Consider the following 21,572-nt stretch of genomic DNA (forward strand, 5'->3'; position numbering starts at 1 on the left):
GACTGATGCAGCCACTATGGAAAACAGTATGGAGATTCCTCAGAAAAGTACAAATTGAAATACCATATGAGCCAGCTATCTCACTACTGGGTATTTATCCAAAGAACTTGAAATCAACAATTCAAAGAGACTTATGCACCCCTATGTTTATTGCAGCATTATTCACAAAAGCCAAGACAAGGAAGCAACTCAAGTGCCCATCGACTGATGATTGGATAAAGAAGATGTGGTATAAATATACAATGGAATACTACTCAGCCGTAAAAAAAGACAAAATCGTCCCATTCACAACAACATGGTTGGAGCTTGAGGGTATCATGTTAAATGAAATAAGCCAGACAGAGAAAGACAGACACCATATGATTTCACTCATATGTGGAAGATAAACTAACACACGGATAAAGACAAAAGATTAGTGGTTACCAGCAGGGAAGGGAGCTGGGGGTGGGCATAAGGGATAGAGGGGCACATTTATATGGTGACTGACAAATAATAATGTACAACTGAAATTTCACAACGTTATAAACTATTATGACTGCAATTTAAAAAAAAGAAAGTAATGGATAGAGATGGATTCCCCCTCGTCCTTAGTGGGAGGCAGGCAGGTGGAAAATGCAGATGGGCTCGGGTCTTCCAGTGCCTCTCAATTCCTCAGGGAGGGAACTGGCATTACAAAGTGCCTACTGTGCGCCAGGTGCTGTGTGGGTACCTGCTATGGGATCTTGTGTTCTGTAGTGTGGTGGGAACTACAGATTAGGAAATCAATCCTGTTCATGGTAAAATATGAATTTTTTAAAAGTCGGCTTGGTGAATTAATGGAGAATGAGGAATTAGAACCAAGAAAATGGTGTATGTTCTTTGGGAGCCGTTTAATAGTTTCTTAGATGTAAGAATGATACTAAGCTCCACTATATTTATTAGACGTGTTTGAAGTCTGTTTTGGAGTTTGTGATAAATATGTTTTATTTCCAATTTGTAGGAACCAATTTTGTTTTCTTGCTCAATTGCTGAGAACATCGCTTATGGTGCACATGACCCCTCTCTGGTGACTGCTGAGCAGGTAGAGAAAGTGGCTGATGCAGCCAACGCAGCTGCTTTCATCCGGAATTTCCCTCAGGGTTTCCACACTGTGGTCGGAGAAAAGGGTGTGCTCCTTTCAGGTACCTTTTTGTTAGTATTTTGTAGCAAAAACTGTCTGTTCCAAAGAACTCTCCAAACATTTCATATGGCAGTATTAGTTTCTAGTTAGTCTCTTGTCTCTAGAGTCTATGAAATTAGCCTTCCCGGTTTCTAAAATCCCTTTTGTATGTGGACAGCTCCCAAGTTTTCTTCACTTTCCACCCCAAAGGTGTTCCCAAATTCCCACTGAGTGTCCCATTGAGTCGCACTCAGCCACAGCAGCTTTTTTCTCATCTGAGAAAAGATGTGTTTTGTAACTCTAGATTGTCAAGAATTGTAGAAAATGAGGCAGATACAGGGTGGCAGCGTGATTTGTCCAGGGAGGCAAGGACTGTGATTCAGGAACAGACCTGAGATTGAAAGAGTTCTTTATTCCCCACTTTGACTTTCCATTTTAGACCAGGGGTGGGCAAACTTTTCCTATAAAGGGCCAGAGAGTATTTTAGGTTTTATGGGCCACACAAGGTCTCTATCACATATTGTTTGTTGTTGTTTTTTTAACAACCCCTTCAAGGTGTAAGAAGCACTCTTAGCTTGAGGGCCATGACAAACGGCCTGGTCCAGAGCAGCCCATGATGTGGTTTGCCGTGCCCCTTACTAGATGAATGGAGGACCCACAGCAGAGGCACAGTCGCTGTTCCCTGTGACATCAGAGCACATCTAATGTGTTGTAGTGTGTTATGGGTGCTGCATGTTCAGGAGGGAAAGAGAAAACTTATTTTGTATTGCTTTAGAGTCCAAAGGTGGGACTGATGAGTAGAACTTAAAGGGGAATAAATTTTTGGTTAAATACAGATATTTTTTTCATTACAAATGTTGAAACATGCTCTCTTCCACGATGAGCTCTGTGTCGCTGGAAGTGTCTGAGCAGAGGATGTCAGAGCGAAGGCTGACAGGCTGGACTAGAGCAATAGTCCTTTCCAACTCTAAACTTTTTGTTTGAAGTTAGACCACAGAAAATTTAACACAAAAATGTTTGAGGTTTGTTGTGTATCATCTTTTTTAACCTGTAGGCACTAGGTGAGAAGATGTTTTTGGTAGATTTGGAAAGCTGCAGGAGTAGAATCACACATTGCTGTGTAAAGGTGAACTGCTACCGCATCTCGGAAACGTGTCCTCGGGCAGAGGACCAGCTGATGCTGCCCATGCCAAAGTCCCTGAGCACTGAGGCGAGGGGCTGGGAGCCACTGTGCTCTGTCCCACCTTCCCCCTTGGAACAGATTCCACGTGTCCTTCCCTCCACCAGGATTCTCATCCTCCTTTGCAGAGTGAAATAACCAAAGTTTCCATCCACACGCTGTCTAGCACAGATGCCCAGTGCACCATTGGCCCCAGGGACTCCTCAGAGCTGACCAGAGCCCTTGGCTGGCTGCTCTGCCCACCCCCCTCAGAGCACTCAGGCTCCCCCAGTGCTCTGGGAGCTTCTGAGAGAAAGGACCTCCCTGCTTCCTTGCTGTGAGCACGCTGTTGCATGTTTGAGGACAGCTTTTAGCAGCACCACACTTTTCAGCTGTAAATGAGGAACTTCTTTTAAGGTGTTTTTTAAAAAATTGTATTCCTTTTTCTCCCTAAAGCCCCCTGGTACATAGTTGTATATTCTTAGTTGTGGGTCCTTCTAGTTGTGGCATGTGGGACGCCGCCTCAGCGTGGCCTGACGAGCGGTGCCATATCCGCGCCCAGGATCCGAACTGGCGAAACCCTGGGCCGCCACAGTGGAGCGCGCAAACTTAACCACTGGGCCACGGGGCCGGCCCCAGGAACTTCTTTTTAGATGAAATAATATAATATCTAGCAATTACCATTAATAAGTATGTCCAGCCAATAAAATCAACCAAAAAGCAGTGTTTTCATCACCAAAAATGGAATTGAGTTTTCTGAAAGTAAATAAGTTGGGAGGAGCGAGTCCGGAGTACTGCTGAGACTTTAGCAGTTTCAAGTCAGGAGTCGTGTTCCTGAGGAAGGTAGACAGGGGTGTGAGACAGAGGTGAGTCAGGGGGTTATCACAGACTTGCTGCTTACCTCTGTCTGTCCTGTCTACATTGCCCTCATTCTCTCTCCCCAGTTTGCTCCCTTGCTTTTAGTAGAATTTGAGTTTTAAAAAGTGGGGGTTAGAGTGGCCTACTCTATTTGTTACCTCAGTTTCCTGCATATACACAAACTACTCTATGTGCCAGTTGTTCCCTGGGACAGGGCAAGGAAGAGCATAAGGTGGGAGTGGAAGGTATCAAGAGCAGTGTTCTGAGGTCAAGCAGTAGAATCACAATCCCAGCGTCACTGGTGCCCTTTGCTCCCATTCATTTCACGTATGTTCAGAAACTTCTAAACATCTTGAGTGTTTGGTTTCCTTGCTACATTGGTTATTCTATTAGGGGGGCGATATGTGTTGTGGTTAAAAACATAGCCCTTCACACTGTGTAGGGTCAGACCTCGGCTCTGCCACTTACCAACTGTGGGAGCTTGGACAGGTTACTTTGCATCTCAGCTTTTCATCTGTGTAAAGGGCATAGTTATAGCATCTACTTTACAGGATTTTGTTTGTTTGTTTGTTTGTTTGAGGAAGATTAGCCCTCAGCTAACTACTGCCAGTCCTCCTCTTTTTGCTGAGGAAGCCTGGCTCTGAGCTAACATCCGTGCCCATCTTCCTCTAGTTTGTACGTGGGACGCCTACCACAGCATGGCTGCTAAGCAGTGCCATGTCCGCACCGGGATCTGAACCAGCGATCCCCGGGCTGCCGAGAAGCGGAATGTGCGAACTTAACCGCTGCGCCACCGGGCCGGCCCCTACTTTATAGGATTTTTTTAAAGATTAAATGTGATAATACATATCATGCATTTAGAAAATACCTGGTACGTAGAAACTCCTTAGTAAATGTTAGCTGTGATAATTGATGTTATTAATTTTGAGGTCAATGAGGAGACAGAATATTTAAAAAACAGGTTTCTGTTATACCATCTATCCCAGCTATGACTAACTGGAAGAAGCTACCTTCAGATTGCCACGTGGCTTGTCAGAAAAGCCTATTAACAAGAATTTTTGTTAAGGCTCTTAATTAAAAAAAATACTGTCATTGTCAGGTGGGCAGAAACAGCGGATTGCAATTGCTCGTGCTCTGCTTAAGGTAAGCCTGAGGCCAGTTGGCTGGCTTTTTCTCTTATTGTTTTTGATTAGGGTCCTTGTAATTTTAATTTACTATTTTTCTTCTTCTTCCTTTTTTTGGAGGGGGATGGTAGATATATGGGTGACACTTCTGGTGAAAGATGAGTTGAGATTTGCATTAAGTGCATGTTGTCCAAATTTAACAAGTATTTCTTGGGTCTTAGGAGCCCAGCACTGTGCTAGGGTTGTGAGAAGAGAAAAGTTTAACACATGGACATCCCATCAAGAAGCATATAGTCTTAATCAGTGAAACAGTGATTATATCAAAGTATCAAAGCAAAAAGTATGCTTACTTGTATAATTTGTAGTCAACTGCTAAACAGAATACTACAGACTTGAAATACTGACACAAGCCTCCTGAGGGGGAAAAGCCATTTCAGCTGAAACTCATAGACACTGGATTTTTTTAGGATTTGATGGGCTTCCCCTTTGTCATATAACTACTCTCAGATTTATAGGTGATTTTTTTAAAAACAGTTTTATTGAAGCAAAACTTACGTACCATAAAATTCACCAGTTTTAAATGTACTTTTCAGTGACTTTCAGTAAATTTGCAGAGTTGTTCTTGACCATCACGCAATCCAATTTTGGAATAATTCTATCACCCTAAAAAGATCCCTTGTACCCATTTGCAGTCTTTCCCTGTTCACACCCTGAGCCCACCACTGATCTGCTTTCAAATGTCTGTCTAGATTTGCCCTTTCTGGACATTTCACATAAATGGAATCAGATAAGATGTGGCCTTTTGCATCTGGCCTTTTTCACTAGTGTGATGTCTGTGAGGTTCCTCCATGTTGAGGCCTATGTCAGTGCTTTTTCCTTTCTATTGCTGAGCAGCATTCCTTTGTATGGCTGCACCACAATTTATTGTTCACCAGTTGATGAGCATTTGGGTTGTCTCCAGCCTGGGGCTATTGTGACTAGTGCTGCTCTGGGGGAATGACGTACAGGTTTTTGTGTGGACACGTGTTTCATTTCTTGTGGACAGATTCCTAGGCAAAGCTAGAATTTAATGTCTTATATACATCCACTTACTCTCATTTTTTCTCAGTTTTAAGTGATACTCCTAAATAAACTATAAGCAGGACCTTGAGAGTCTAGACTCTCTCTCACTCACTTTAGATCCCCACCTCACACTGTTAGTTGATTGGCCATCAGGATAAAACTACTATAAGCAATATCCAGTTCAGTGATTACTGTGATAATGGTTTAAAATCATCTCTAACTCTTCCATTTATGTGCTTATCTCAGACACTTACGAGTTTTTTTTCTTCTTTTATAGCAGCTTTATTGTGATATAATTCACATACTATATAATTCACTGACTTAAAGTGTACAATTCAGTGCGTTTTAGTGTGTTCAGAGTTGGGCATCCATCACCATAATCAATTTTAGAACATTTTCATCACCCCAAAAAGAGACCGTATACCCTTTAGCAGTCATGCACACACCCTTCCTTATTTGCCCATTGACTCCAGCCCCACTAATCTACCCTCTGTCTCTATAGATGTGCCTATTCTGAACATATATAAATAGAGGCACACAATATGTGGCATTTTGTGTCTGGCTTCTCTCACTTATCAGAATGTTTTCAAGGTTCATCATGTTGTATCATGTATCAGTACTTCATTTCTTCTTATTACTGAGAGTTTGTGTTTTTCTAATAAAATTATGTTTTATTTTTAATGTTTTTCCTTCCTCAGAATCCCAAAATTCTTCTACTAGATGAAGCAACCAGGTGAGGATATCTTAATACTATGTGTAATTGTATTAAACCAAATTCTTCCTTTACCGAAAACGTATTATTCTATACTTCAAAGTGATACAGCTGAAAAATACCTTTTTCACCCTTACACTCTAAAGTGACCGAGTCTGAATTAATAATGACATCTAGGAGGCAGCGGATGGGCTGAGTCATGAGTTGAGGGTCCTAGTTCCAATCCAGACATATTTATGATGACTCCTTAATCACTCTAATCAGCAGCTGTGCAGAATGCTGTTCTACTTACGTGTCGGTAGTTCTTTGGAAATCAAGGGTCCTGTGCTTCTTTTTTATAGTATCTTTATAATATAAAATGTATATAGTAGACACAAGATGTTGTGATTTTGATCACGTAAAAGTTCACTGTGACTGAAGGGCTACTGTATGTGTAACAGGAAATACATGAGTATACAGTATGCATGGCATTGACATCTTTGCTTTCTCACATGGGTTTTCCTGTTTAAGTGCACTGGATGCTGAAAATGAGTACCTTGTACAAGAAGCTCTAGATCGACTAATGGAAGGAAGAACAGTGTTAATTATTGCCCATCGTTTGTCTACCATCAAGAATGCTAATATGGTGGCTGTTCTTGACCAAGGAAAAATTACTGAATGTGGGAAACATGAAGAACTGCTTTCAAAACCTGATGGAATATACAGAAAATTAATGAACAAACAAAGTTTTATTTTAGCATAAAGAAGCAAGTCCTGGTAAACGGAATATGAAAGACTTTAAAGCGAAACAGCATTGCGGGAAAAAAACCTTAGAGACAGTATGAAATCTGTAAATCATACAAGTTATTTGAAATATGCCTGTTTTTTACAAAGTGTGTAAAATATTGTTTTGAGATGTACCTGTTCTCAAGACCTTTTTATTCAGAATTTTAATAATTGTAACTTTCTAAATGTCTACAGCACTGAAGTGATTTTCAGGTTTTGTACTTTCTTTTATCTTGGCACATTTTAATTAATATAGCATGGAACCTCATTTTCTTTTTACCTGCTGTTATAGACTAAAGCTATTGTCAAATGACAACTTTTAAAAGGGAATTATAAATAAAAAGCCTAATTATTTTAGGCCAGTTTGCCAATCACTGTGTAATTCTCTTGGTAGTATTCTACCTACTTGGGTCTGGTTTTACTAGCCAGTGTACCAGAAGAGGAAAACTTGACTTTTTTTTTCATCCTGCTAATCTCATGAGGCAAACCTCACTAGTATGTGAACAGAAATAGTTAACGTGACGTGGCCAGAAGGGGGCATTTATATTCCCCATCTCCTGTGTCTTCAAAGGTGTGAAAGTTTAGGAAGGTGTTCCTCTGAGATGAGACTGTATCTGAAAGTGTGCAATTTTCAACATTTTGGCACATGAGAGATTGATGAGTTTTAAAAAGGGAAGAAGCCCCATCTTTTGAATAGGAAAACCACTATTTTCATTATTCACCTATTTGTTTCTATGAATACTTTGGGAAGCGAAGCATGAAATGCTAAGTATTATCAAAAAATGGTGGAAAAATGAATTTTACATTTAAGTTATCTAAAGGCATGTACTTTGAAAATTATCTTTAAAAATTTATAATTCTTAGCCAAATTTTGTAGCTTTTTATCAGGTAAATACTTCTGAAATTTCATTCAGTGAAGCTAAAATCCAAATAGTATAACTGTAATTTTCAACCTTAAAACATTTGAAGAAAGTTTAGAAGTTCTTGCTATTCTACAGAATATCAAGAAACCTTAAGAACTTGTCACTCTTCTGAAAAGAGGACAATAACACTTTTTCTTTTATTTATGGTTATAGTTTTATTCACCTAAATGTCTTAAAATTCCTAAAGTAATGCTGACAACCATTGGATTTGCCATATTTCATTTGTGCTGGTAACTTACTGTTGCCTCAAGAAAAAATGCTTTTTCTACATTGATGATGCCAGAGCCTAAGAGGTAACCATGTTGATGTAATGAAAATGGAAGATTTCTCATGTACTAAGTCTTCATTAGTTCCCTGATTGTACTGGAAAAAGAAACCACTATTCCATGATAAGCATGGAATATTTCATTCTACGTATGGGCACTTATTAATGAACAGAATGAATTCAGTGAATGAATGAACTCATTGTTCTTTGAATTGTAAACAGTACATCAATGACAATCATTTTAACAAGCTTTACTTGTATTCTTTATACAGTTTGCTATTATGGTGTGGTTCTCAGAAAGCAGGCAAAACACAATTACAAGGTTGGATCTGGGGGAAATCTCTTTGTGCCATAGAAGCATTTACAAAATTGGATTTGATCATTATGTTTTATTTTCTAATACAAGATGTTCAGTTGTGTCTTTAGGTAATATTTTATATCATGGATTAAAATTTATAATTAACTTCATCTGTGTCTGTCACTGCTGGTAAAACTTTTTACTACATTCAGTTTCTTACTAGAATTTGGCTATAGAGACTCAGGAATAAAGAAAAACATTACAAATATAACATTATACAAATATTACATTATTATATATATATTATATTATATATATATTATACAAATATAACATCATTACAAATATAGAAAAGTAAGTAGTAATTATAAGTTCCGTGTCTTTCCTCCTTATCTAAGAGTGTTAATGCTCTTATTTGTTTGTTATTGATAAACATTGCATTTAGTTGCTTCAGTTCAGTAAATAAGTATCCCCTGCCCCACCATGGACAAGGAACTGTGCTGTGGAGTTGATGACAGATGAGTCAGGCGCAGTATCTGCCATCAAGGAGCTTCTAGTTTAGAAAGAAAGGTAAGGCAGATACAAATTAACTACAAGAAAATAGCTAAATATCACAGAGGTGGTGTTAATAACACTGTGTTTGCTACCACTTTTTTGTTTCCAGAGTGTTTCCATGTGTTGCCACGTTTGATACTTTGGCAATCCTATAATTTAAACAAATTCCTATCCCCATTTCACAGATGAGGAAAGCAGCATGGGGAAGTTGTAAGTTAATTCAACACTCATGCTGTATACCAGAAGATATTAGAGAAACAGCCAGGGGCTGGACGAGGGGGCCTTCTGAGCCATGCTGAAAGTCGGAGTTTTCATCCTACATGCGTGGAGAGCCATTGAAGGATATGTATGCTCATGTAAGCGATTTAGAAAATAAGCACAAAGGAAAATTTAAATCACCTGAAATCTACATGTGAAGATAAAATTTCACATTATGAGCTTAGCATTTTGTTGTCCACCTGCCCAGGCTCATCTCCATGTGCAAGGTCTCCTGACCTTGGACCTGACTAGTTCCCAGGAAATAATCCCAAGTTAAACCATTACAAGCCAAACTCTTCTAAGTGCAGTTTTATAAAGTGGGGCTGCATTTTGGGAAATCCACTGTATTCCATAACAATGCCAAAGCGTGGGGGCCATCCCCGTGGTCAAGCGGTTAAGTTCGTGTGCTCTGCTTTGGTGGCCCAGGGTTTCGCAGGTTCGGATCCCAGGCGCAGACATGGCACCGCTCAGCAGGCCATGCTGAGGTGGCATCCCACACAGCACAACCAGAGGCACTCACAACTAGAATCTACAACTATGTACTGGGGGGCTTTGGGGAGAAGAAGAAGGGGAAAAAAAAAAATTGGCAACAGATGTTAGTACAGGTGCCACTCTTAAAAAAAAAATTGCCAAAGCTGTTAGAAAATAAATGAAAATAAATAGAAATGTTACAGGACATTAAGTACCTTAATGAAAGAAGTACATGAAAACTACATTGTAAATGTTCCTTTGGGGGTGTTTTTCTACATGTTTTTTTACATCTGAGGCATAGTCGAGTTTTCCTGGCAATCTCCATTCATTCAACTGATTCCATAAACATTTACTGAGCATCTTCTATTTTGTTAGGTCCTGTGTTTGGTGCTGGCTGTGCCTCCCTCATGAAGCTAGGGCAGGGGTCAGTGAACTGCACCGGCGGTCTGTTTTCTATGGCCTGAAAGCTGAGGAGATGGTTTTTACTGTTTTAAGTGGTTAAAAAAAGTTAAATATTTCATAACACATGAAAGTTATATGAAATTCCAATTTCAGTGTCCATAAATAGAGTTTTATTGGAACACAGCGACGCTCACTCATGAGCAAGTGCAGCAGAGCCTGTACAGCGCGCAAGCTGGAGATTCTTACCCTCTGGCCCTTAACTGAAACAGTCTGCAGATCCCAGAACTAGTGAAAACAATACGCGTCCTTCAGTGCTTGAAGGGCTTTTTTTTTTTTTTTTTTAAAGATTTTATTTTTTCCTTTTTCTCCCCAAATGACCCCCCGGTACATAGTTGTGTATTCTTCGTTGTGGCATGTGGGACGCTGCCTCAGCGTGGTCTAGATGAGCAGTGCTGTGTCCGCGCCCAGGATTTGAACTAACGAAACACTGGGCCGCCTGCAGCGGAGCGCGCGAACCTAACCGCTCGGCCACGGGGCCAGCCTCTTGAAGGGCTTTTAAACTACGCTGAAATTGAGAGTTACCTCAAAACATTCCATTGCCGTTAGATGAGAATTAGATGAATGCCTTGAAAGTGATTGGGCATGGGTAGTTTCCATGCTGAGTTCTTCATTGTTCCCTTGCCTACCCACTTTAGTAATACTGTAATGACTGTGTTGCTGAGAATGGAATTCTAACAGTTCTACCACATCTGCAGGAAATAATTCTAGCTACTTTCCTATTGTCAATTGCAGTGATTAGCCCCATGTAAATCAAAGTCTGGTCTTAATTGAAAAGGCTGTATTTTAGGAATGTTGTACAGAGGGAGGCATCTACAAGTTGAGCATCTCACACATACACATAGGTCTATACTTGTGAGGTATTTTTCTTTTTGATAAAACAAAAATGGACTTATATTGGATATACCACTTTTTAACCAACATTTTTTTGGTTTTTTTGGTGAGGAAGATTCACCCTGAGCTAACATCCATTGCCAATCCTCCTGTTTTTTTTTTTTTCAGGAAGATTAGCCCTGAGCTAACTGCCACCAGTCCTCCTCTTTTTGCTGAGGAAGCCTGGCCCTGAGCTAACATCTGTGCCCATCTTCCTCTACTTTATATGTGGAATGCCTACCACAGCATGGCTTGTCAAGGGGTGCCGTGTCCACACCCAGGATCCGAACCAGTGAACCCTGGGCTGTTGAAGCAGACCATGTGAACTTAACCGCTGCGCCATGGGGCCGGCCCCTCCTCTCTTTTTCCCTTGAGGAATATTGGTCCTGAGCTAACATTTGTGCCAATCTTCCTCTATTTTTTTGTATGCAGTATACCTCCACAGTGTGGCTGGTGAGTGGAGTAGGTCCATACCTGGGATCTGAACCCTCAAACCCGTGCTGTGGAAGCAGAGCACGTGGAACTTTAACCACTCAGCCACCTGGCTGGGCCCTGGTCATGTGTAGTCTTTGATCTAGTGCTAGTTCATGCCCTTCATACATTTCCATTTTTTCTATTGGAGTAGCTTGTTTCTCTTGATCTTTTTAAAGAGTACTATTTTATTAAAAATATTTTTTTCTTCAGCTTGTTTGCCTTTCTACTATGTTTGTGTTTTTTGACATCCACAAATGTAGTCATATCTATATTACCTAATTCTCACAAGTGGATACTATTCGTAATTTAACAGGTGATTTGAAGAAAGTCCCATTTAATTCCAGTCTATACACTCTGTCAATTACTAGACCAGTGGTTGGTTCTCAAAATGTCCCCAGACAGCAGCATCAGCCACACCTGGGAAATACAAATGTTAGAAATGCAAATTCTCAAGCCTCAGCCCAGACCAACCAAGTCAGACACTCTGAGGGTGGGGCTCAGCAATCCAGTTTATCCCAAGGCCTCCAGATAATGCTGATGCAACCTTAAGTTTGATATCCATTGCACCACACTATCCTTTCTTCTAGGTTTCTAGTGTAAGTGACTACACTAGGTAAAATAAGGTAAAAAGATAAATAAGGATGTGCAGCTACTAGGAAAAGGTAGAATTCTGGGGAGTGGTAAAGAAGCACTTATACTGCCCCAAGGTGTATGTCCTGAATATCTTCTGCTCCACTTGACAGCTTCTCCACTATATATCCCAGGAGGCTGCCCGCCATGGACTGCACTAGTGGCCTCCTCCCTCGCACTCTGGTCTCCAGAGGTGGCTGGAGGCAGGGAGGAGTGAGGTTGTGATACTTACATCCTCAGTCCCCTTCCTCCTGGGATGCCATGAGTTGGCTGCATCTCCTAACCCAAGGCCATGGATCTGGCAGGTGGCCCTTTATCTCAGATTCTGGTGACCCCTTCCTTTCTTGACTCATTTGTTGTTAGGAGCCTCAGGGCTCTACACTATCCCTAATATTCCTTTATTAAACTCTCTTTAACTACCCAGCTTGAGGGTGCTGTTTCCTCTAGGATCTTGTTTTATAGAGCCTACCAAGTCCCTTCAAGTCCCCTCTTTTCCTAATTTCCTCTACTTTTAGTCATTTGCGGTTTGTTTGTTTGTAAAGTCCCTGGAATCCATCAAAATCTTTGCTGCTTCAGGACCTTTGCCTGAGGATCCTCTGCTTAAAACACTCTTCCTCCTATGCTTTGCCTGGATGACTGCTGCTCATGCTTCCTGTCTCAGTTTAAATGTCCTTTTCTCCCAGAGGCCTTCATAGATCTTCCTCCAAATTAAGAACCCACAGTTATTCTCCATCATATACCCTGCTTTTGTCTTTCACAGTACACATCTCAATTTGTAGTTTTATACTTATTTGTGTTCATTTGTTCAGTATCTGTCTTTCTCATTGGTCTGTGACCTCTATGAGGGTAGGGCCCATGTCTGCTTTGTTTACATTTATAAACCTTAGCACTTATCACACAGCCTGGCACATGGTAGGTACTGGATAAATCCATAATGAATGAATGATTCATAGTGCAGTCTACTCACCATCCTTCAATAGTCATTCCAGCTCCTGCAAACAGCAGCTTTTATAACTGGATGGTGGGCAAATCACTAGCCAGTGCAACAAAGCCCAAGAACAAATTTAGCCCACCAATACCCTCTCAGACACAACTACTCTCCATTTCTCATCTCACCCCCCTCCACCCAAGTAAGAATGAAACAAGGAGGAAATGCGCTGGCTATAAGACTCAAAGACAAGCTGCAAAGTTGTTATAAACCTAGGTGGGAGAAGGAGCAAAGCAGCTCATCTGTATAACCTTGGTGAGATGACTGCCCAGACGCTATTCATGTGCACAAAAGAATGGCTTCCCCGGGGAAATGTCGACAACTGATACCCACATTCTGGTCTCCCACATCTGGATATGCTAGTGTTTACTTAGCCATTCTCTTATTTCGACAGATACTTAATGAAAGTCTAATGAACCTGTTATGGTGTGCACAAAGGTAACAGCCACTGTGCCTGCCGTTAAGACCTTTAAAAGGAGCTATGTGAGAAAGAGTTATGAAAACAACTATTATGCAGGGTAAAAATATTATAAATAGCCTACACACAGGAGCACAGGGGACAAAGGATAAGGGACACCTAATCCTGTGGAAGGCCTCACTTAGAAGGCAGCACTGAAGTAAGGCTTGATACATGAGGTAGATGCTTGTTAGGCAACAGGAGAGGGAGGGTGTTCCAGGAGAAAAGAACCATGTGGAAAGGCATTGGAGAGGGTTACAGGTTTATTCTTGGAATGTGGAGTGCAAGTAAGAAGTGGTGGAAGTAGAGTAAGGACAGGAAAGCCAGTCAGAATTAAGTCACAAAGGACCTTGCAGAGGGGCTTAGGAAATTACCTATGGGCAATGGTCAACCAGAGCATTTACAAGCCCAAGAGCAGCTTTGGGTTTGCCTTTGTTCATTATGTTGGCAGTGTGGAAGACCCAGTGAAGTGATTAGTCAGAGGCAAGGAGACAAAAAGAGAGGCTAAAGGCTAAGAAAAGAGGGAAAAGGTGAGTACCTGTACCAGGGCAGAGGCAGTGCCAATGTGAGATCTACTGGAGGTCCTCAGGAGCCACAGGTCCCGGCGTGCTACAGTGGAGGTAAGTGTGAGCAATGACTAGGATAGAGCTCCTCTTTTTGCCTTGGGCAATTGGCCAGTTTACCAGAAGTAGCAGGCCTAACGGGAACCATGAAATCAGCTTTTAACCAGTGGATCGTGGGGAGTGTGCAGGACACCCTGCCGATAGGGACCTGGGGGTTTTGAGCGGGATCTGGGTTAGAGATTTCTGGTCACTGGCATGGGTGAGATCGCAGAGTTGAATGGGAAAACGACAAATCTAGAGAAGAACAAAAGTAACACTGCCTGTGAAACCAGTGTTAGCTTTCCAGTTTTTCTCCCTTCTCAGATTGGACCAGGGAAAGAACACTTTTCATTTCCCAGAGGCTCAGGAGAGACCAGCGTGCAGACAGGCTTCGTCAGAGTTCAAACTGACGGAGGGCCAGGCCCACCCACCGGCGAGCGTAAGGGCACCCGTCCCTCCAGTTCCACTTCGCTGGAAAATCCTGACTCCCGCCGCTCCGGGCCGGAAGTCCCCCGACAGCCCCTTCACCCGCTTAGCTTACTGCCTCTTCGCCCTCGCCCCACGGCTGGGCGCTGCGCTTTGACGTAATCACCGCGCGCCCTTCCACCCTCATCCTCTGGTCGCCCAGACCACGCCCCGTGGCTCGGCGCGGTTCTTTGGCGTATTCGCCTCGCGGCCTCCCGCCCCGGGGTGTTCAAGCTGGGCGCGCAGACCTCCCTTCGGCCCTACGGCTGGAGCCCGCACGCTCCCTGTCGCTTTCCCTGCCATCATGTTCCCGGCCGTCTCCTCTCCGCGGACCCCGGGGCCCGGGGCACGAAGAGGCCCGCTGGGCGGAGTAGGGCCGAGCTCCACGCCCCGGGCGACGAGCAGGAAGGGTCTGGCCATGGGGTCTGCAGTCAGCTCCCCGGTGCTTTTCTCGCCGGTCGGCCGGCGGAGCTCGCTGAGCTCTCGGTAAGTGATTGTCCCCGGTTGGGTCCGGCGATTCACAGGCTCTTAGGCCTCGGCGGACCTAATATGGTAGTGACTCCCGAAGCCCTCGGGACCGGGGGCGGCTGGGGGCAATGTCAAAATATTGGAAAATAGGCCTTCGCCACCCTTGCAGATTATTTCAGCTTCATTTTGACTAATTCATCAATTGAGTCTTCGCTTTGCACTTTTTATGGAATTACCTTTGTGTAGAGGTGAAGAACAAACTGGATTTGAATCAGTGGTTACCTGCCTCCTTCATACTACCCCTGTGATCTGATGTAAGTCACTCATGATGCTCTTCATCAGTGAAATGGCGATAATATCTGACCTGGGCCTGCTTGACTAAGGCCAAAGGAGTCAATATGAAATCCCACGACGCAGACATAAAGTAATGGTGAGACTGAGGACCTCCATCCCTGGAAAATCATTGTATAATATCTAACATACTAACTGCCATTGATATCTCCTAATTGGTAATTATAAAGGGCTTTTAGCTACAAAAGTTAACTTTGTAGCTAAATTAATAGGGAAAAGGCTTTCCATAAGCAGTGAGATAAGAATAGTTTTGTTACCAAATAAAAACGTGGCTCAGCAGTCCACATCACAAGTAGAATCATGGTCCACATCCTCCCTTTCATAAGTAATCTGGAACTTTAGAAGAAAGTTATAGTTTCTGAGTAGTTTCCTCTGAATTCATAGATCAAAAATGAATTTTTCCCTGCATGAGAACGGTAATATTGGGTCTTGAACTTAGTTAAAATTTATGTATAAAATTCTATAATACTTTAAAGGAGAAATGATTTTTAAAGAATACACTATCCTTTTGCATTTTGAAAAGTGCTCTTCAAAGTATTCATCTTGTCAATGTTTTCTACTCCTTTGAGAAAAGACAGAATAAAAGTCATACTTTAATGGTTTTTTTTTTAACCTCTTTTTACCTTCTGGTGATGATTTAAAGAAAACCCTTTGTTATAATACTCTGTCAGGAAACAAAGCTCCATACCACTCTCTATGTGCATCTTATCATTTAATCCTCATGATGAGAGATAAAATAACTTTTATACTGGTAACTTTACGGTACTTTTCTGAATGTTAAGATGAAGGTGAGAAGGAAATATAATCTCTACTGCTTTATCTGCTGTTGAAGACCAGGTAACAGCAGATACTCATGACCCTGTTTAATTTCTTGCTTGATTATACAGATCTGGTACAGTCTTATAATCTAGAGCTGATGGCAGCTTAAAAGTAATCTAACCTGAGCCAGCCCTGATGGCCTGGTGGTTAAAATTCGGCGCTTTTACCGCTTTCATGGCCTGGGTTCAGTTCCCCTTGGCAGAACCACACTATACTGTGGCAGTGGCTCACATAGAAGAACTAGAAGGACTGGGGTTTTGGGGAGGGAAAAAAAAGAGGAAGATGAAAAATACATTTACTTACACAATATATGTGAGCCAGAGTTTTTTTTCACTGTTACAACTCACCTTTCTTCTTGTTTATCAAAGATCTCTTTATTGTGAAATATGTATACATAAAAATTAGGATAATGGAAAATTTTAAGTTATGAGTGAAGTAATATGATCTCTTCTCTTTAGAGGAACACCTACACGAATATTCCCACACCACTCTGTAACTGAGTGTGTAAACTATGATGTAAAAACGTTTGGATCTTCACTTCCTGTTAAAATCATGGAAGCCCTAACATTGGCTGACGGTGGGTATCCTTTTCCATTTGCCTCAGTTAGCAGTTCAAAATAAAGCCTAAGTCTAGCCTGGAGATTAAAACTTGTGCTTTCTGTGGCATACCTTCACCTAAATGGGGAGAAAGGTAACCTATTTGGTTTTTCACCATAATGGAGAAATTTAATAAATTTGAGAAGCAAAATGAGTTCATTCTAGCACAGTTAAATTAAATCTTTAATAGTTGTAAGTACTGCATATGCAAAACTCAGTCCAATTTAAAAAGTTAATTGAATATATGAAATTTAGCTTTTAAAAAAACCCAAAAAATTAGTGCCTCACATTATTTGGTTTAATAATGCAGTAAAATCAAGTCTTAGCTCCATTTCTGAATCCTGTGTAGTATCCCAGGGACTGTATGCACAAATTAATGCTGTTATCTACGTGGTGTACCTTTAGAAGATTCTGTTGGCAGAGAATTAGAGTGGAAATTTGGAAGATACAGTCAGCAGAAGCTTCATAAAAGTGACATTAAGGATGAGGGGTTGGGTGACGAAGAGCAAAGTTCAGAGCATCCTCAGTGATCTCCCTAAATCATTTTTATTAAGGATTCAATTCTAGATCTTTGTGATTTTTCTGTAACAATGTTTTTCAAATTGCAGATAGTAACTGAAGTCAGTTTAGTGGTTCATAACCAGCATTGGAAAAAAAGTGAAATAGAATGCAAAAATGTCAGAATGGATCTCATATCATAATGTTAAGTAACTTTTGTTTGTTTTGTTTAAATTGTATGAATGCATCATGATGTAAAGTGTATTTCATGCTGTGAATGACAGTCAAAAAAGTTTAAAGTATTGCATTCTAGAAGAAGGCTTATTTTTCATCAACTTGAACTTGTCCATCTTGCCTGTAAGTCCTTGGGAGTTTCAGGGACACTTGTTTTCAGACAACTAAATTTCGCTAATCTCTGTCATGCATGTTCCTGTTTTAAATTTATATAATATATATTATATATAGATTTTTTCCCTCTAAAAATTTCAGCTTAAATTGCATTTAAACCTTTTATGTTAATAACAAATAGTACACAGCCTCAGAGGAGAGAGCCCCTAGAAATCAGGATGTGTGGACTGAAGAGGTGCGTAAACTTGAAGAACTCTGCCACATGGAAACCTAGCAGGTGCTGTGTGTCCTCGAGGGCTTACCAGTAGAGGGTTTGGACCTGCTGCAGTGCCTTCAGGAAAAGGAAATACTGCATGGATATTTCAGTTCATCAAGAAGCCCACACTTAGCCTAGGAATGATTTGATGTTTTAGTTTGTATATTACTCATGCCTTTTTTTCGCCCCTCTACCCTGCCTTTAAGCAAAGAGCAACGCTCAAATTAATTAAATTTCCTGGACCGTTAACACATTATAGAGGTTTACCACTAGTGCTTATGACAGCAATATACTAATTTAGTTTTGTCACCTAATATGGAATGCAACCATTTATGTCTCCATAAAATGAAGTAATTTTTCATACTTTCAAAGAGCTCTTATTTGAAAACCATGTTGTTTTGAAAGAACATGATTTTTCCTTGAAATGTTTTATATATTTAATGAGGGTTTATTGTTTGTGTTGCTTTATCAAAATAAAATTATGAATATTACTAAACATTATAGAAAGTAAGATCTTTTTATAACAAAAATTGAGAAATAGTAAACTTAAGCCCAAAATATACTTTTTTCCCTTTAGATATGTTTCTAAAAGTGTTTATCAAAGTTAAATAGATCTCTTGTTTTGGATATTAATAAATCTTGAATTATTCAAGAGTATTTTTTGCTGTGTAGTAATCTTTTTTGTGTGTGGTGATTACATTTTTTGGTGAAGAATGTGGCAATAAAGATGATTTTGGTATGAGGAAATTTTTTTAAGTTTTTCTTATTTGTTCTTTGAGAATAATTATGCATCTCCTTTTCTTCTTTAGTTGATGATCAGCTGACTGTCCACATAGATGAAGGTGGATGGGCTTGTCTGGTCTGCAAAGAGAAACTCATTATTTGGAAGATTGCTCTGTCACCTATTACTAAGGTAATGGCTCTTCAGAGAGCTGGAAGGAGATAGAGGAGAGGGTTACCAATTGTCTCTTAATTTTTACCCTAAATTTTTAGAGCTGTTGGAGGATAGTAATCTGAATCTACTTCAGCATCAGGGATTTGCATTTTCATAGTGATACGACCTACTGAGCATGCATGCATATTTGTGTATTGGGAAAAAGTTTTCACCTTTTTAATAATCTTAAACCAGATCCATGTTATTTATATTTAATAAAATTAGAGACATTAAAATTTTTGATGAATGTCATCCTAATCAGATGGCCTAATGAAGTCTAAGACTAAATGCCATCCATGTAAGCTGATGAACTAAGTTTATTTCTAAGAAAATAGGACTGTGTTTCACTGAATCTACTGGGAAAAAATAAATTGGGAAAAAATAATAAGAATTTTTACAATTGCTAGTTTAATTTTCAGTTGTCAGTATCTCACACAGGGATGTCTAGTAACTTATCCTCAGCAACCTCTCTCTGTCTGTTCCAGATCAGGCACACTCTCTTGCACCACTCACTACTCACTCGGCCATTGTTCCATTGGAACCTGGGACTCCTGCTTACATAAGCTCCTCATGTCTACTGGCTTCTGTACTGCTGTACTTCTGTACTGCTACTGCCTATAATATACTTGTGGTTAGGAGCATAGGTGAGGGAGAAGTCCTGGGGGCATCGTGAATTAGCAGAGGGAGCCTGATATTCGACTGAGTCTAAGAAATATTTTTCTAGGCAACTTGGTATAATTACTCTATAGTCATGCAGATTTTGAATATCAAATAAAAAGTCAAGACTGGGGCCAGCCTGGTGGCATAGTGGTTAAGTTTGCATGCTCTGATTCTGTAGCCTGGGGTTTGCAGGTTTGGATCCCAGGAGCAGACCTACACACTGCGTCAAGCCATGCTGTGGCGGCATCCCACATACAACATAGAGGAAGATTGGCACAGATGTTAGCTCAGGAACAATCTTCCTCACACACACAAAAAAAGTCAAGACTAGAATGGGAAAATTCCTTAGGAAGCCTACACACTTGTCTTAGTCTGGGAAGAGATTGGACAAGTTGATATTCAGGGTCTGGTCTAGCTCTTAAGTTTTCCTGATTCTGTATCTCTTAAAATGTTTTGTTTTAAAATTACTGAAATCCATGATGAAAACATGATCAAAAAGATATGAGAAGAAAGAATGTTTATAGAATGGAATTTCCAGCAGTGAATCAGAATTTAAAATACACAGATAAAGGAAATAGTGAAGTTAGATGCATATTCAAAAATTGGATTTGAGGGGACTGGTCTGGTGGCATAGTGGTTAAGTTCAGTGTGCTCTGCTTCAGTGGCCTGGGTTCATGGGTTTGGATCCTGGGCCTGGACCTATACCACTCATCAAGCCATGCTGTGGCACCAACCCACATACAAAATAGAGGAAGATGGGCACAGATCTTAGCTCAGGGCCACTCTTCCTCAAGCAAAAAGAGGAAGATTTGCAACAGGTGTTAGCTTAGGGCCAATCTTCCTCACAGAAAAAGAAAAATTTGATGTGAAAGATTGTTTGTTTGGTTTGCTCTGTAGTTATCTGTTTGCAAAGAACTTCAGCTACCACCTAGTGATTTCCACTGGAGTGCTGACTTGGTGGCTCTCTCTTACTCTGCTGCTTCAGGTGAAGCACCTTCTACTCAGGTAGGTGACTTAAAGCTTATTGAAATACATATTTTTTTAAATAAGGGAGTTCTAAAGTTGGAGGAATCATCAACCAAATTCTGAGATAGATCTATAAAGCTATAGGAATCAAGACACTGTGGTATTGCAAAGAGCTGGACACATAGGGCAGTGGAACTGAGTAAAGAGCACAGATAGAGACCCACACAAAGGTGGCCCTTTGATCTGACAGAGGTGCAAAAGCAATTCAGTAGAGTACGAATAGTCTTTTCAGTAAATGGTTTTGGAACCATTGGTCATCCTCATGCAAAAAAAAAAAAATAAATTTCCCCCTAAACTTCATACATTATACAAAGATTAACTCAAAGTGGATCATAGATCTAAATGTAAAACATAAAACTATAAAGCTTTTAGAAGAAAACAGGAGAAAATCATCATGACCTGGGGATAGGCAGAGCGTTCTTGGAAATCACTGAAGGCGTGATTCATAAAAGAAAAAAATGGATAAATTGGATTTCATTAAAATTAAAAACTTAGCTTTGCTAAAGACACTGGAAAATGAAGAGACAAGCCACAGACTGGAGAAAATATTTGTAAATCGTATATCCAACAAAGGACTTGTATCCAGAGCATAAAAAGAACTCTCAAAGCTTAATAAGAAAACACCCAACCCAATTCAAAAGCAAAGCGTAGGACTTGAACAGACACTTTACCAGGGAGTATATAAGGATGTCAAATAAACACATGAAGAGATGTTCACATCATTAGCCATCAGGGAAATGCAAATTAAAACAACAGTGAGATACCACTACACACCTATTACAATGGCTAAAATAAAAAGCACTGACACTACCAAGTGCTAGCAAGGATGTGGAGCATACATTGCTGATGGGAATGCAAAATGGTATAGCTGCTTGATTTTCACTTTCTTAGAAAGTTAAAATATACTTACCATATCACCCAACTATTCCATTCCTGGCTATTTACCTTAGAGAAATTAAAATTTATGTTCGTGCAAAAAACAGTACATGAATATCATAGCAGCTTTATTTGTGATAGCTGACAGTAGAAACAACCCAAACATCCTTTATCAAGTGATTGGGTAAACAAACTGGTTCATC

The 21,572-nt window shown here is 40.5% G+C and overlaps 2 protein-coding genes across 7 annotated transcripts in view; both read left to right on the forward strand.

Annotated features, from left to right (window-relative positions):
• Window positions 1–8,474, forward strand: part of ABCB10 (ATP binding cassette subfamily B member 10) — a 39,945-nt gene extending 31,471 nt beyond the window's left edge. For both annotated transcript variants that reach the window (XM_008533656.2, XM_070566931.1), the window contains 4 exons: window positions 980–1,160; window positions 4,255–4,298; window positions 6,040–6,074; window positions 6,564–8,474. In XM_008533656.2, the coding sequence (XP_008531878.2) occupies window positions 980–1,160; window positions 4,255–4,298; window positions 6,040–6,074; window positions 6,564–6,795 (492 nt within the window). In that variant the 3' untranslated portion in view covers window positions 6,796–8,474. The remainder of the gene's footprint in view (window positions 1–979; window positions 1,161–4,254; window positions 4,299–6,039; window positions 6,075–6,563) is intronic.
• A 6,038-nt stretch (window positions 8,475–14,512) lies between these two features.
• Window positions 14,513–21,572, forward strand: part of NUP133 (nucleoporin 133) — a 51,376-nt gene continuing 44,316 nt past the window's right edge. For 2 of the 5 annotated variants that reach the window (XM_008533649.2, XM_008533650.2), the window contains exons 1-4: window positions 14,513–15,022; window positions 16,633–16,751; window positions 18,683–18,786; window positions 20,365–20,472. In XM_008533649.2, coding sequence (XP_008531871.2) covers window positions 14,841–15,022; window positions 16,633–16,751; window positions 18,683–18,786; window positions 20,365–20,472 — 513 coding nt within the window. In that variant the 5' untranslated portion in view covers window positions 14,513–14,840. Of the gene's footprint in view, window positions 15,023–15,250; window positions 15,435–16,632; window positions 16,752–17,379; window positions 17,474–18,682; window positions 18,787–20,364; window positions 20,473–21,572 lie in introns of all 5 variants that reach the window. The other 3 variants (XM_070566966.1, XM_070566951.1, XM_070566960.1) reach the window with 3 other exon arrangements.

The sequence above is a fragment of the Equus przewalskii genome, chromosome 1, assembly GCF_037783145.1.
Source record: "Equus przewalskii isolate Varuska chromosome 1, EquPr2, whole genome shotgun sequence".
Lineage (NCBI taxonomy): Eukaryota > Metazoa > Chordata > Mammalia > Perissodactyla > Equidae > Equus > Equus przewalskii.